General features: G+C 40.8%; 1 protein-coding gene across 3 annotated transcripts in view; it reads right to left on the bottom strand.

Annotated features, from left to right (window-relative positions):
• Herc2 (HECT and RLD domain containing E3 ubiquitin protein ligase 2) overlaps positions 1–7,592 on the bottom strand; it is a 169,069-nt gene extending 161,477 nt beyond the window's left edge. For 2 of the 3 annotated variants that reach the window (XM_042277169.2, XM_042277174.2), the window contains exons 1-2: positions 7,341–7,592; positions 6,915–7,007 (exon numbers count right to left, since the gene is read on the bottom strand). In XM_042277169.2, coding sequence (XP_042133103.1) covers positions 6,915–6,986 — 72 coding nt within the window. In that variant the 5' untranslated portion in view covers positions 6,987–7,007; positions 7,341–7,592. The remainder of the gene's footprint in view (positions 1–6,914; positions 7,008–7,340) is intronic. The other variant, XM_076543921.1, reaches the window with a different exon arrangement.
• Between the last annotated feature and the right edge of the window lie 7,779 nt (positions 7,593–15,371).

Here is a 15,371-nt window from a genome sequence, read left to right as displayed (position 1 = left end):
CACGTAACCATAAAAAAATGACAGACCATTGTGCTAGTTGGTTTTTAATAACCTAACACAGAGATTCATCTGAGAGAAGGAAAGCCTGTTGGGCATTTTCTTAATAGTAATTGATGTGGGAGGACCCAGCCTATTATGGGTGATGCCAGCCCTAGGCAGGTGGTCCTGGGTTATATAAGAAATTAGGCTGAGCAAGCCACAGGAAACAAGCCAGTACACAGAATTCATCAATGGTGTCTGCTTTAGTTCTTCCTCCAGACTCCTGCCCTGATTTCCCTGGATGATGAACTATAAACTGTAATCCTTTCCAACCCCAAATTGATTTCAGTTATGGTGTCTTATTACAACAGAAACCCTAACTAAGACAGATATTGGGGGCTGGAGAGATGGCTCAGTGGTTAAGAGCATTGGCTGTTCTTCCAGAGAACCTAGGTTCAATTCTCAGCACTCATATGGTAGCTCATAATTGTCAGTAACTCCAGTTCCAGGGGATCTAACACTCTCACACTGACATATATGTAAACAAAACACCAATAAAATTAGTTAGTTAGTTATATGAAAAAAAAATAATAAAAGGACAGAAATTGGAACCAGAAGTGGAGCACTGTTATGATAGACTTGATCATATGTTTTGTGGAGGATTATCGTAACATTTTGAAATCTGGGACTGGAAAAGCCATTGAATATTTGGCTGTTCTGTGGAAGCTTGGAAGATTAAAATGTTGAAAGCAATGCAGACAATGGAAGCCTAGCTTGAGAAGTTTCAGAAATAAGCAAGACTCTGGCAGGGCTATTTGTATAATAAAGTATTAAGAATCTGTGAATCTAGTCAGCTAGAGTTGAGAAACTGACTATGATTAAAAGACTCGAATTACCAGAGTGAAATCTTTGCATTGCTGGGATACTACTGGGTGTTGGTGAAGTGGAGTTGAGACACTAGCAATGATTAAGAAAAAAACGAGCATCACTGAGGTAAAATCTTCTGGGAAGTGTTTCCTCAAGGTCAGCACACAGAGCTGTGGTCAACAGGTAACCAAGGTACCTCACACTGGCAGCTGATCTTAGTAATAATAAGAGTCACCGACATGGTACTGATTTTGAAGGCATGTGGCATTGTCAGAGAGAGATCATTGGTAAAGGTGTGCCCTCAATAGCAGTGAAAACCCCAGAACTGAAGGAGTAAGGAAGAGGCTGAAGCCTGGCATCATGTGGCAGGGTTACAGTCCCTGAAGAGAGCCCAGGAGATGCTACTGATGAAAGTGCAGCCCAGTTACAGTAAGGAACTAAGAATTTGAGATGCCAATACCAGAGGATGACCACCAAGGATAGTTGTGGATGGAGCCAGCCTGAGCCTAAAAGAGGAGCTGTTTGTACAGTGGATGGCAGAGCCAGAGAAGCACCTTTGCCAAGCTCTTTGGTGCCTAAGATCATGAGTCCCAGAACTGTGACACTGACTTCACATTGCTGAACTTTGGGTTTGCTTTATCTGACTGTGACTATGCCTGGCTCTTCCTACTTGGAATTAGAAAGTATGTCAATTGTTTTGTTTTGTTTTGTTTTACACGAGTTAAAAAGACAAACTTATGCAGCCAGGAGGTGGTGATACATGCCTTTAATCCCAGCACTCGGGAGGCAGAGGCAGGTGGATCTCTGTGAGTTCAAGGCCAGCCTGGTCTACAAAGCAAATTCCAGGACAGCTAGGGATATTACACAGAGAAACCCTATCTTGGAAAAATAATAATAATAATAATAATAATAATAATAATAATAATAATGAAAATAGGGCATAAGAACGTGTAATCTCTCAAAAACATTTAAAATGAACTAAAGAACAAAGATGACAGGCCAGAAAGGAAAAGTAAAATACACAGAGATTATCTGCACGTTAACATAATTATTGTAAGGGGATGCATGAATACTAGAGTTATAAATTCTAAACTGGAAGACAACATGTAACTTTAAAATCAGTTACAGTATTCTAATTAACCATATGCTGAAAGTTACACAAAAATACATACTGCTTTTCTTTCCATTCCTATTCTATTTCTTTAGCAGTACAAGGTTTGGTCTGTTGAAGAGTGAGATTACCATTTAATAGAAGCATAGAGTGAGGCACTGTCTTTTGGGTATGTTCTTAAACTGGAACAGTAGAGTCAAGTTTCTATTTGAAGATTTTTTTTTAGTAACAGCATAGGATCACCCAAGTTAATAACCCTGCATAATGCTTCGAATCAACCCAACAAAATGTCATCTACAAAAATAGCAAATCCTCACTTTCATTATGGAATTCTATTAACAATACTATTCTACTCAGGCAATTATATTTAGATGATGGGGGAAGATAATCACAAAAACATCAAGTTACCTACATTTACCACATTCTTTTATTTCAGCATATCAGCAACCAGCTGGATAATTAGCCAAAATCTAAGAATAGCATTCATTAGTTGTCCATGCTTACACACCTTATGATCTACTGATATGTCTAGGCATAACATGACAATATTTATATTCAATATTTAATTGAATATAAATTTTAAGCTTAATTATTTTAAATTAATGACGATGTGCCAAATCAGACAATTAAGTGATCCAGAATTTAACTACTGATATAACAAAAAAACTGTGAAGGCATTATGCTAAGTGAACAAAGCTGCTCTCTGAAGAACCGTACACCATATGATAATCCCAAAATAACAACTCTATAGAACAGACCGGTTCTCAGTGCCAGAGACTACAGATTGTGATAAAAGTGATTCAAGAGGTAGCACCGAGTGGCTCACTCTGGTGGTGATGGTTGCATGAACTGACATTAGGACAGAATGGCACAGAACTGTGCACAGAAACTGTAACATGCAAATCTACTGATTCTGAATTATATCACAGTTAAATAAAGTGTAACTATTGGGAGCATCTGGCTAAATGGAACACACTGATCTTACTATTTTGTTGGCAACTTTCTGAGTCTATCACTATTTTCAAAATTAAAAAGTTAAAAAAATGTTTCATGCATATCTAATTCCATGTGCCATTTCAAAGAATCCTTAAATAGAAAATTCCTGAGTGCAGCTTATGCAAGAAAGAGCAACAAACTTCTATTCTGGACTCATGCTCAAAGACATACCCTTAGCCTTTCATCAAGATTAACCAAAAGAAAAAAAAAGTTTTAAGAAAAAAACTTTGAAAGTATAATGCACTATGTCCTTTATGTAATTTTCTTTTTAGTTTACTGAAAAACTACAATCACATCAGATAAACAGTAATATGGCCACACATTTCAGCCCTTTATCATATTGTCTTTTCAAGAGTAATGAAGAAAGGTAGGTGCCTCAATAAATCTACATAAAAATTTGGAATGCTAAACACTAAAGTATGAGGTTTTTTAGCATGCATACATGTGCTTGGGTAAATTAATGTGTGCAAATGCACATACAAATGTGTCTGGAGGCCAGAAACTGAGATCATTGATCCCTTATTTCCTGACACAGAACTCTCACTTGAACCCAGCACCCGTCATTCTGCTAGTCTAGTTATTGAGCTTGTCTCAGAAATCCCTGTCTTTGCCTTTCAGCACTGAGATGACAAGAAGGCCACTACAGCCACCAGGTGTGTGATGGAAATCACACATGCACAGCAAGCTCTTTTCTGACTTTTCTGAGCCACTTCCCCAGCCCACAATGCTGTGTGTGTGTGTGTGTGTGTGTGTGTGTGTGTGAGAGAGAGAGAGAGAGAGAGAGAGAGAGAGAGAGAGAGAGAGAGAGAGAGAGAGAGCGCCAGATGGGTACTTGGCCTACAATGGGCACTAAATTAAAAACTGCTGGTTGCAAAGAACTAGGCCTAACATGTTAATATCCACAGTAAAGTAGCCAAGGATCAATGTTTATTATATACATATTAAAATTCTTCATACTTCAAAAACATTACCTTTCTAAAGTTACTAATTTTTTTAGATATTTCCAACAAAATAAGATTATAAAAATAAACTTCCTAAAATGTACATATATACTCACATATATATGTCTTTCCCACATACTATTTACTAACTATATGTGAATGCAAAAGCCTAGGTAGGCAATAAGGAAATTCTCAATCAAGGAGAGCAGCACACATTCTACTTCCACCACCACCCTCCACCTCCCACACAAAAGGTAAAGTCTGCCAGCATAAGATGAATATGTGCAATGCGGGTCTGCCAGGATCCCAAAAAGTGACGCTATGTCTAAGCCTTAGGGAAGAACAACATGCATTCCTCATATTTTCTTTTTCAAGAAGGGGTTTCTTTGTGTAGTTCTGGCTGTCCTGGAACTAGCTTTGTAGACCAGGCTGGCCTAGAACTCACAGAGATCCACCTGCCTCTGCCTCCCAAGTACTAGGATTAAAGGTGTGCACCACCACTGCCCAGCCTGCATTCCTCATATTTAATAAGCAATGGCACAGAAACTGCACAATCACTTTTCCATGCTATTTATATATCTATATTACCAAACACATTTTCCTCTGATGTACAACCAAAACCTATTCATTTGTTGTTGGGAGACAGTGGGAAGACTTGCAAAAAAAAAAATTTTTTTAGTGTCTAAAAATGGCCAAATACTAGTATCACACTGAATAAATACATAAGGTAATATGTACTGTGACATGAATGGAGCTTCATTTTCTATATATCTGACTCTTCAGAGACAATCAGTATATTATTAAGCTGGTTTTAGATGAAAATACTACAAGTCGTATTAGGCAGTTATTCAGTGGTGATTACTATGGGGGGAAAAAACAACTCCACTAGGTAAAGAGAGCTGATTCTGTTTTTGTTTGATGAGGTTTTGGGGGGTATGGTTTTAGGTTTGGTTTCTTGGTATTGGTGCCAATCTAAACCAAGGCCTTGAACATACTAGGAATCTACTCTACCAGTCCTTAGGATATGTAAACCACAAAAAGCAAATCTTAAAACATTTGTCTTAGGAGTTGACTGAGCAAAGTAAAAGCCATTGCTGAGAACCCTGACAACCTGAGTTTAGTTACTTGGAACTCATATAAAAGCCAACTTCGCAGCGCATGTCTGTAATCTCAGTATTCCTACAGGAAGACAGGAGGCGGAGAGAGAATTTCCCCAGAAGCACACAGGCCAGCTGGCCTGGCCTACACAGAGCAGCAAGTGAGAGAGACCCTGCTGCAGACAATGTGGAAGTTCAGGATCGACACTGAGGTTGTCCTCCAACCTCTACACATGTGGGTGGCATATGTCTATGCTTGCACATGAGCACACTGACATGTATCATATACACACACAAACAAATAAAATTTAAATGATTTTAAAGTTTATCTGACTCTCAGTGTTTCAGAAACAATAAACTACTTATTTCTCACCTCTCTAACCTGCTTATAAAAGACAAAAGAAAGCAGACAGGAACAGCTAAACAAAAAGAGGTATTTGAACAACAAACAAAGCCAAAGGATAAGAAGTAACAACAAACCACTCAAGCCTCCTTAGCTCAGTCCTATCTAGCATCGCACCATGAAAAACAAACCCATGTCATCTCCAACAGTCGGTCTCTTATCTACCGGCTCTCAGTGTTTAAAGGGAAAAGGAAATCAGAAAGAAGCAATAACTCTTGATTATAAAACTCCATGATCAAATGCGTCTTACACTGCCTTACAGTCAGGAATGCTACATAATGAGCTCTAAGTAAGACTGTTCTAAAAAGTCAATTATTTGACAAAAATTTAATGTGGTTAGCCCCAAAAAGGAGGAAAGAACACACAGACAATACAGAAACATTTCAGACACTTTTTCATGCTAGTGATATGGAGATCCAAAAGTACTCTTCTAAACAATTCATAAACAACAAGCAGCTATAAGGAATCATCAACAAAAATTTTGTGATCATTTACTTTATAATAATTTCCTGAAACATTTGTAATGACTTTTTTTTGGTTATTTGAGACAGGGTTTCTCCATGTAGTTTTGGTTCCTGCCCTAGATCTCGCTCTGTAGACCAGGCTGGCCTCGAACTCACAGAGATCTGCCTGGCTCTGCCTCCCAAGTGCTGGGATTAAAGGTGTATGCCAACACCGACTGGCGTAATTACTTTATTAAACACTACAGTCATAGGCTAACATTCTGTTTCTCATGCATGTTCCTGGTGCAAAAATCTGAACATTTCTCTTAGTTACAGCTGTAATATGTATAAAACCAATAGCTCAACTAAACTTTCATCTCTCCTGAGACACAAACACAAAATTGCAGAAAATGATAACTTACTACATATCACTTCACTGCTTCCCTCATAGTTAACAATCATCTCCAAAAGTATCAGTAAGAAACAAACACCAGCAGGCAAGGTGGCACATGCCTTAATCCCAACACTCAGGAGGCAGACAGAGGCCAGCCGGCCACCGTCATATGCATAGTGAGACCCTGTCTCAAAATAAGAGAAGAAAAAAGAAACTAACAACAGTCAAGTCTTAAGAGTGTTGGCAGGAGCTGAAATGGAGTTTAGCTGGAAAAGCACTTGCCTAACTGTACCACATAAACCCAGCAAGGTGGCACGGGCCCGCAATGCTAGCACTCCAGAGGTGGAAGCAAAAGCATCAGATTTCAGGTCATCCTCACCTACATGGAGGAGTTCAAGGCCAGCCTGGGAATATGAAACCCTGTTTTTAAAAAAAGACTCCTGAATAAAATTTGAAAAACTGCATCACTAGATCTCGAGTTTCTTGCACTTACAAATAACTTTAATTAAAACATAATCACACAGCATCTACCTCAACAGTCATAATAAATGTTACATTGTAAGTTATAAGAAATAACCCTTCTAAGACAAGATCTAGTTGCTATCCACTCACATATTCTATTTAACTAAAAATTTTATAGAGACAAGAAAACACAAAGAAAAAGAAAAAAAAGTCAACCCCACCTGGATATCTGTTTTCAACCATTTAGAATCAAGTCGAGACTGGGCAGCCAAACAGAAAGACTCAGAAGGCATGTTTCCTCCGGGCGGTCAGGCCTGCAAGTCAAACAGAAACGTTTGAGACCTAAAGCTTTTTAAACTGTTATTTACACCGTTCTGCAGAGACAGGGAGGTAAAAAGAGGGGAGGAGGAGAGCTAGGGGGAGGGGACCAGAGGATGAGAGATGAGAGGGAAAGCTGGACCAAGAACGGGAGGAGGAAGGGAAATACCACTTCCAATAGAGGCAGAGCCGCTGGGATTTCCCAATACGCTGGCCAGACCTAAAGTGGTCAGAGGCGACCACTGCACAATGTCATCCCTCTCCCTTAAATCTAAAAGGGGCGCGCGCGCACACACACACACACACACACACGAGACAGAAAAACTCACTATCGCAACGACGAATGACACCGGTGTGCATCAGCCGCTTTACCTACAGCAGTCCGGAGTGCGGGAAATAAACAAAAGTCATGTCTGCAGACAGAGCTACAATAATCGCCTGAATACTAAAGAGACAGCCGAGACTGCGCGCCTCCAAAGCGCACAGGCCCTAGTTCCTCCGCGCCAACGCCCGCCTTCCGCCCGCCGCTCTCCGGGCCCCGCTCTCCCGGACCTGGCGCCGCCTGTCGTCGGCCCCTCCGCCCTCCTTCGGCCCCGCTCGGCCAGACCTGGCGCCGCCCGCTCCGCCAGCCGGCTGCGGGAACACTCCCTGCAGGAGCCGGCCGGCGCTAGCGACCCAGTCTGCGGCCTGAGGCGCAGGCTGACGCATGACTGCGTCCGCCCAATAGCGCGAGGCTAGCGACGGCTTCAGCCAATGGACAAGCGGCGTCGCGCGGCCCGCCCCACTTCCGCTTCCTGCAGCACGACTCATCTTCCTTCTAGAGACTCACCCGCTTGGCGAGAGCCAACCGCAGATGCCGGAAGGCGGGACTTCTGGGCCCGCACGCTTGCTTGCTCCCTCCCTGTTCTCGGGCCGCTGTGTTTCCAGAGACCCGAGAGTTTCCAGAGTTGGGGCATCGACAGCGCGTCGAGACTCACGAGGCTCCATGGGCGGCACTGCAGCGTCTTCCTGGCCTTTGGGACACTGGGCATAAGACAAAATTTAAGAAAAGGCAATTGACCCGGCCCTCGTGGTGCAGGGAGACAGGAGCAGGTGGAGCGCGGTTCAGAAACCCAGTCTCGGGGGAGAAAAAAAAAAGGAAGAAAGCAATTGAAATCACACAAAAGTATGTTCTCTGATCATCATGGAATTAAACTATAAATAAATAAAAACATAACACAATCTCCAAACAATTAGAAATTAAACTTTTCCATGAGTAGAGAAGAAGCCAAAGGACGTAGAGCATTTCTAATAAGAGCTGGGGGTGTTAGGTCGCTACGGATAGTTCATTTTACCCATGGGTAAAAAGGCAGCATTGAGAGAAAGGGAAGCCACCAGTGGTATCGAGGCTCAATTGCAACGTTAAAATTGACTGTATTATCATCCTTGGTATGTAGCTTCAAAGTCACCCCATGGTCAAGGGATTTGCCTTAGCTCTAGACATCGTTTCAGACGGCAGAAAACAGCATAAAAGGGCTACCATCTTTTATCACATTTCCCTAAGACTCTATCACTAACTTACAGTTCTCCTTTGTTTCAAAAGACTGTGGACAAGGTTTCAAATTCAACTACATCCAAAATACAGAAAAGTTGGACAGGGTTATGAACCTGATTGCGAGACTGTCCCGTTACCAGTGAAAGGTAACACATGTGGAGGCTTCTCTGGTCTTCAGGCTCCCTCCTCATGCAAGACATCCTGGTCCCTTGCCCTTCCTGTGTCCCTTAACTCTAAAAATGTTAGATGTTTGTAGTCCATTTGGTGTTGCCGTAACAGAATAACTGAATAATCAATACAGAAATTTGTATCTCACACTTCTCGAAGCTAAGTCCAAAAACAGGACACTCGAATCTAGCAATGGCATTTCATGATAGAGGGGCAGGAGAACCATGCATAGCAAGAATAAGCCAAGCAAATACAGCATTTTGGTCAAGAACTCTATCTGCATAATAGCATTAATTTAATTCATCAATGAGGCATGGCCTACTTGACATGTAGACCTAAAAAAAAAATTACACAAGAGAGTGTAACCCATTAGAGAAAGGATTCAAAGGTAGTATCTGTCAGAGGCAAATTTTTTATGTTTGGCAATTGGTGGTCCTCTATCCCTCAAAACTAGTTGGTTTGTGCTATTGCAGGAGACTGGATAATCCAGACAAAGAAAGAGAAGCTGACTGGTTCTCCATAGAAGATACCCTCCTTGGTGAGAGATTTGAAAATCTCACTAAATAGTTCCCTCTGGTAGGAAAAAGTCCACTCAGTCTCTGTTTTAGAGAGGGAAAAGAAACAGAAAGTCAGTGATCTCAAATGCTTAAATGAAAAGTAAATTAATATTCCTAGAGCCTCTTTCCCTGTGTCCACCTGCCAGAGAACTGTCTACCTTCCAGTTCCTCAGTAGCACTGACCTTGCCAAATTCTTCCTAAGTTGGTCCCAATCATCCTTAGGATTTTGTGTTTAAGACTGATGAGATAACTATTCACTAGTAATTTAACATACAGGGCTGAAGAGAAAGCTTGGATGTTAAGAAAACTTGCTACTCTTACAGAGGACCTGGTTTTGGTTTGTGAGAAAAGAATAATCTTTGTGTGACACAAAGGAACACATAAAACAAGAGTAGCTCAGAAGGTTTTTTTCCAGAAAGGATTCTCAAAAACTCAAATTAGGCTAGTGAGCATGCATGTCCAAGATGTTCTCTGTTGTTTATCCCTAAATGCAGGTGAAGACTATATCTCATCCAATTGGTTGGAGCTTGACTTCACAATCCGAGATGATTGGCAAATCGGCACAAAGGGGGGAGGAGATTCAGGGAATATGGGTCCTCATCAGGCCAACTATCTTTGACTTAAAATATCTCTATATATGTCACAATCTCCCACTATATTGTACTTTGTTCAAAGCTAGCCAGCATATGTTGACTTTGTGACGCCTTTATTAACAGTGAATTATTGTTATGATAAGTGATGCTGGAGCATGGCTTACGGTGAGTCCACCTGCTGTGGACTATCCTTTATACTGTGTGAATATATGTCACTGTGATTGGTTTAGTAAAATCTAAACGATCAATAGCTAGGCAGGATTTTCAGGGAAGGGAGAATGCTAGGAAGAAGGGCAGAGGTGCCAGGAGTCACCAGCAGACTCAGAGGAAGCAGGACATGCAGGAGAAGTAACAAGCCATGATCAACGTGGCAGCATGTGAATTAATAGAAATAGGTTGGTTAAGTTATAGGAGCTAGTTAGAAACAAGCCTAAGCTATTGGCTGAGCTGTCATAATTAATAATAAGTCTCTACATTGATTTTTTTGTGTGTGAGCTCGCAGCCCAAAGAAAAATATCTACAAAATATCTACAAACTGTCCAGGCACAGGTTTCCACATAAGACTTGATTTAAAAAAACCCAAACACAGTTTCCTAGTCCCATAGTCTCTCATGCAGGCCCTGGTATAGAAAGGCATATTCCAGCCACTGTCTTCAGATTTGAGCCATCAACATGAGTCCTGCCAAAGCACCATGAGCTAAGCTAAGCTGTGGTTTAAGGTTTTGCTCAAGCAGACATAAAAGTTTACAGATGCACAGTAAAGCAGGTTCAGATGAAAAAGTCTAAATAGGTTACAGTGTGTTTAAAAATGTGCATAGAATTAAGAAAGAAATAAGAGTATAGACAGTCATAGAAAAAATGGATAGTTTAAAAATAATAAAGTGCTGGGAGGTGATGGCACACACCTTTAATCCCAGCACTCGGGAGGCAGATCCAGGCAGATCTCTGTGAGTTTGAGGCCAGCCTGGTGGTCTACAGAGCGAGATCCAGGAAAGGTGCAAAGCTACACAGAGAAACCCTGTCTCAAAAAACTAATAATAATAATAATAATAATAATAATAATAATAATAATGTGAAGTCTTTAAAGAGAGAATTAAAATAATATAAAAAATAGTGAGCCACATAGAGATGGGAAATATGCAGGGAGTCTGGGTCCTGTATGGTGTTGTATTGACTTTAAAGTTTTTGATTGCTGATGAACAAACAATAACTGCTGAGAGACATTAGATTATGGAAACTGCTAAGTTATACCAACTTATATATTTTTAAAATGTCTTAACTTCAAAATGGAATTCAAAAAATATATTACATTGGGGAAAAGTTATGCTTTTATTTCCACAGAAAATGAAAGGCTGTGGATCCATTCAAGGTTAAAGAGGATCAGGTTTGATCAGGGGAGACCCCTTGAAAATCCTGGCTACAGATATAAAGAAATAAACCTATAAAAAAAATACAAGTCAGGTGACTCATATTTTTACCTACTCAAACATAAAATTAAAAAAATCATTTTTGACTGGCTTGTATACAATGCACAGTCTATACTTGTGTTAATGCAAATATGTTTACTCTGCACTTTCTATTTACTCAAATAATATGAAGTCCTTCTGGGGTCTTTGATGGAGTTGAAGATTAGGAAGTTATAGTTTTTCTTAGTTATGATAGAAGGTAAACGAGGTACAGATCTTTGGACTCATCAAGAGAATATAAATAATGGAGTGTTTTCTCCAAATAAGCCAAATACAAATGGACCTGACATTGTAAATGTAATTCTTATCTGATAATTGTTCTTATAGTTTTATTATGTTAGTGTTAAAACCTTTCTTTTTTTATTTGGACAAAAAGGGAGAGATGTTGTGGAATATTCATTTACACTGTGATTGGGTTAGTAAAAAGCTCAACTGTCGATAACTAGGCAGGATTTTGGGGTCAGAGAGAATTCTGGGAAGAAGAAGGGTGGGGGTGGCAGGAGTCGCCAGCAGATGCAGAGAAAGCAGTACATGCAGGAGAGGAAACAAGCAATAAGCCATGTGACAGCATGTAAATTAATAGGAATGGGTTAATTTAAGTTTTAGGAGGTAGTTCAAAACAAGCCTAAGCTATCAGCTGAGCTTTCATAATTAATAATAAGTCCCTGTGTTGTTTGTTGTGAGCTGGCAGTCCAAAGAAAAATCTATCTACACCCACTTTCCTAGGGGGGCTCCTAAAGACTGAGCAGTTGACCTGTTCCAACTGGAATGTAATGTTTTTTACCCTGGTCAGAGATTCTATTCTCTTGACCAGGAGATTTCTCTTAATAAGGCTTTACTGCTATCTTACTATTCTCCCTATAAAGAGGTAGAATTATTTAGGCATCAGGTTAGAGATCAGGTCCCTCAAACACTTTTGACATCTCTGGCTTCTGGCCAGAATCAAGCTGCCAAGAGATTCAAGGATAGTTTGTGCTTTCTGCTAAGAGAGAAACTGGTTTTATTTTTTGTTTTTGGTGATGGTGGTGGTTTTGTTGGTTTGGGTTTGTTTGTTTTTTGTTTGTTTGTTTTTGTTTTTTGGGGGACCGGTGTCTTTATATAGCCCTAGCTGTCCTAGAACAAGCTCTGTAGACCAGGCAGCCCTGGAACTCAGAGAGATCTGCCTGCCTCTGCCTCCTGAGTATTGGGATCAAAGGCGTGTGTCCAACTGCCCAGAATTGTTTTTGGTTTTGTTTGGGTTTGTCGTTGTTGTTGTTTGTTTGTTTGTTGGGTTTTTTTTTGTTTTTTTTAATTCTTTTTACCCTGGACTGCCTAGCCAATATTTATTATCTTTTGTTTTAATCACCCATCCTCCCTCTGAAGAAGTAACCCTGCCATGATTAAATTGGGGTAATGATCAATCTGACTGCTTCAAGCAGAATGAGGCCATCAGGCATGGCAGTCAGGGAACACCTGCTGGGGGCCTATCTAAAAGACCAAAAGTATGTTGACAATTTCATTTGTATGACAGCCAGGTGTATGGAGGAAAGGAAGTATAGCAGTACTTTCCTTTGGGCCACCAGCTCACAAATAATGACATGGAGACTTATTATTAATTATGAAAGCTCGACTTTAGCTTAGACTTGTTCTCAAATATCTCTTATAACTTAAATTAACCCATTCATATTAATATACGTTCTGCCATGTGGTGTTACTTCTCTTCCATCTTGCACCTCCTATTTTTTTCTCTGTGTCTGGGTTGTGACTTGGTCTTTCTTCCTCCTAGCATTCTCTCTCTGCCCAGAAGTCCCACCTATCTCTCCTGCCTAGCTACTGGCCGTTCAGCTTTGTATTACACCAATCACAGCAATACATCTTCATGGTGTACAAACAAGGAAGTCCTTCACTGATACCTGGAAACTAATGTGAGGGAGAAGTAAAGGCAAAAGTTGTTAGCATTAGTCCTAAGCTGGGGAGCAGAAGTAAGAAGAAAGGATATCTTTTAAATGTCCCAGTCAAAATCCACTAGAGGCTCTTGATGGGATCACAAGAACATCCATGGACTGGGTCCTCCTCTTGGTTTTTCACTTTGGTCTATAAGGCTGGTCTCCAGAGTGGTGAACTCAGGATCTGCTTTCAGGCCTTTGATGGCTTTTGAAGTAGCTAGAATCAGCATGAGATCCCACCCCCAGTGGCTTCTAAATAGAGGGAGGAAAGAAACTTAGCCATCATTTAATTTTTAGGTTAAAACAATAGTGGCTGTAGATAGGTACAGCAGTGAGCTGCTGTCTGATATATTATATCTGAGCAGCACTTTTCTTATCAAAAAGAAAAGCATTAGTGAGTAATAGCTATACAAACAACATCTCATTTAAGTTGAAGACTGTCCGTGGAGTATAATCCTGTGCAATCTGGTTTATTTGTCAACTTGATACAAGCCTGGGGAAAGGGCACCTCAATTAGGAAAATGCCCCTCTTAGACTGTCTATGGTGCATTTCTTGCTTCCTGATTGATGTGAGAGAACTCAGCCCACTGGGGCTGATCCCATCCTTGGGGGTTGCATAAAAAAGCAGGCTGAGCAAGCCATGGGGAGCAAGCCAATAAGCAGCATTCCTCTGTAAGCTTTGCTTCAATTCCTGCCTCCAGGTTCCAGCCTTGATTCCCTGCCCTGACTTCTCTACACAATGGACTGTAAGCTATAAGGTAAGCTTCCTCTCTAAGTTGTTTTTGGTCATAGAATTTGTCACAATGATAGAAAACAAACTAAAATAGATAGATCCCTTGGACTGCTGAGGAAACATATCAATCATTTTAGCCTTTGATCACATTTTCCTGTTTAAAAGCATTCCTGTTTTTTTTTTTTTAAGATTTATTTATTTATTATGTATATAGTATTTTGTCTGCATGTATGCCTGCAGGTCAGAAGAGGGCACCAGATCTCATTACAGATGGTTTTGAGCCACTATGTGGTTGCTGGGAATTGAACTCAGGACCTTTGGAAGAGCAGCCAGTGCTCTTAACCTCTGAGCCATCTCTCCTGCCCAAAAGCATTCCTGTTTTTTAAAAATTCCTGTTTAAAACCATTAAAGTTGCCAAAACATTTCTTTAACTGTTAAGTCCAGTTGAGGATCTGGTCCTTAGGAATCACTTGGGTTTGCAATGAATCTCTGGCTCCTCTAGCCTTTCTTTTCCCAATTGTTCCATCTATGTGAGGAAAGTCAAAGACCCTGCTTCACCTGGCTGTAGCTGCACGTGGAAGCATCCATTAATTTTTCCCTCTGTGTTGTCCTTCTTTGTTGTAGACTGGATGCTAGCTGGAATTCACTGGTAGGTCCTCATGCCCTCCATGAGCAAGAGAACAGGTGATTCCCCCCCCACACACACACACAGTTACAGGACATTTTGAGAGATACTCCACAGTTCCCTGGAACCTAGTTGACTTTGTAGAGCAAGGAGAAAACATTCTCCCTTTTTAATCTCTCTGATGACATCAATATAAGACTCCAAGCATGGTTATTGAACACCCAGAAAGTCTCTCTCTCTCTCTCTCTCTCTCTCTCTCTCTCTCTCTCTCTCTCTCTGTGTGTGTGTGTGTGTGTGTGTGTGTGTGTGTGTGTGTGTGTGTGTGTGTGTGCAGATTTGTAAAGCAGCCAGAGGTATTAGATCTCTCCAGAGCTGGAGCCACAAGCAGTTGTGAATTGCCTGGTATAGGTGCTAGGAATTGAACCTGGGTCCTCTGGAAGAGTGCTGCATGCTCATAACTTCTAAGCCATCTCTCCAGCCCCCAATCTGAAACTTTTTTTTTAAATTAAAAGATTCTATTTTTATCTTTGATTATATGTCTGTCTGTATGTGCATATGAGTGCAGTGCCCTCAAAGGCCAGAAAAGGGAACTGGAGTTACAGGCAGTGGTAGGCCATCTGACCTGAACTCAGTGCTCTGGAAGAGAAGTAGGCACTTTTTTTTTTGGGGGGGGGGGTTCAAGACAGGGTTTCTCTGTGTATTTTTGGTACCTGCCCTGGATCTTGCTCTGTAGACTAGGCTGGCCTCGAACTCACAGA

This window comes from Peromyscus maniculatus, chromosome 1 (assembly GCF_049852395.1).
Source record: "Peromyscus maniculatus bairdii isolate BWxNUB_F1_BW_parent chromosome 1, HU_Pman_BW_mat_3.1, whole genome shotgun sequence".
Taxonomy (NCBI): domain Eukaryota; kingdom Metazoa; phylum Chordata; class Mammalia; order Rodentia; family Cricetidae; genus Peromyscus; species Peromyscus maniculatus.
Note: the sequence above shows the minus strand (reverse complement) of the source record. Positions and strands in the feature narration are given on the sequence as shown.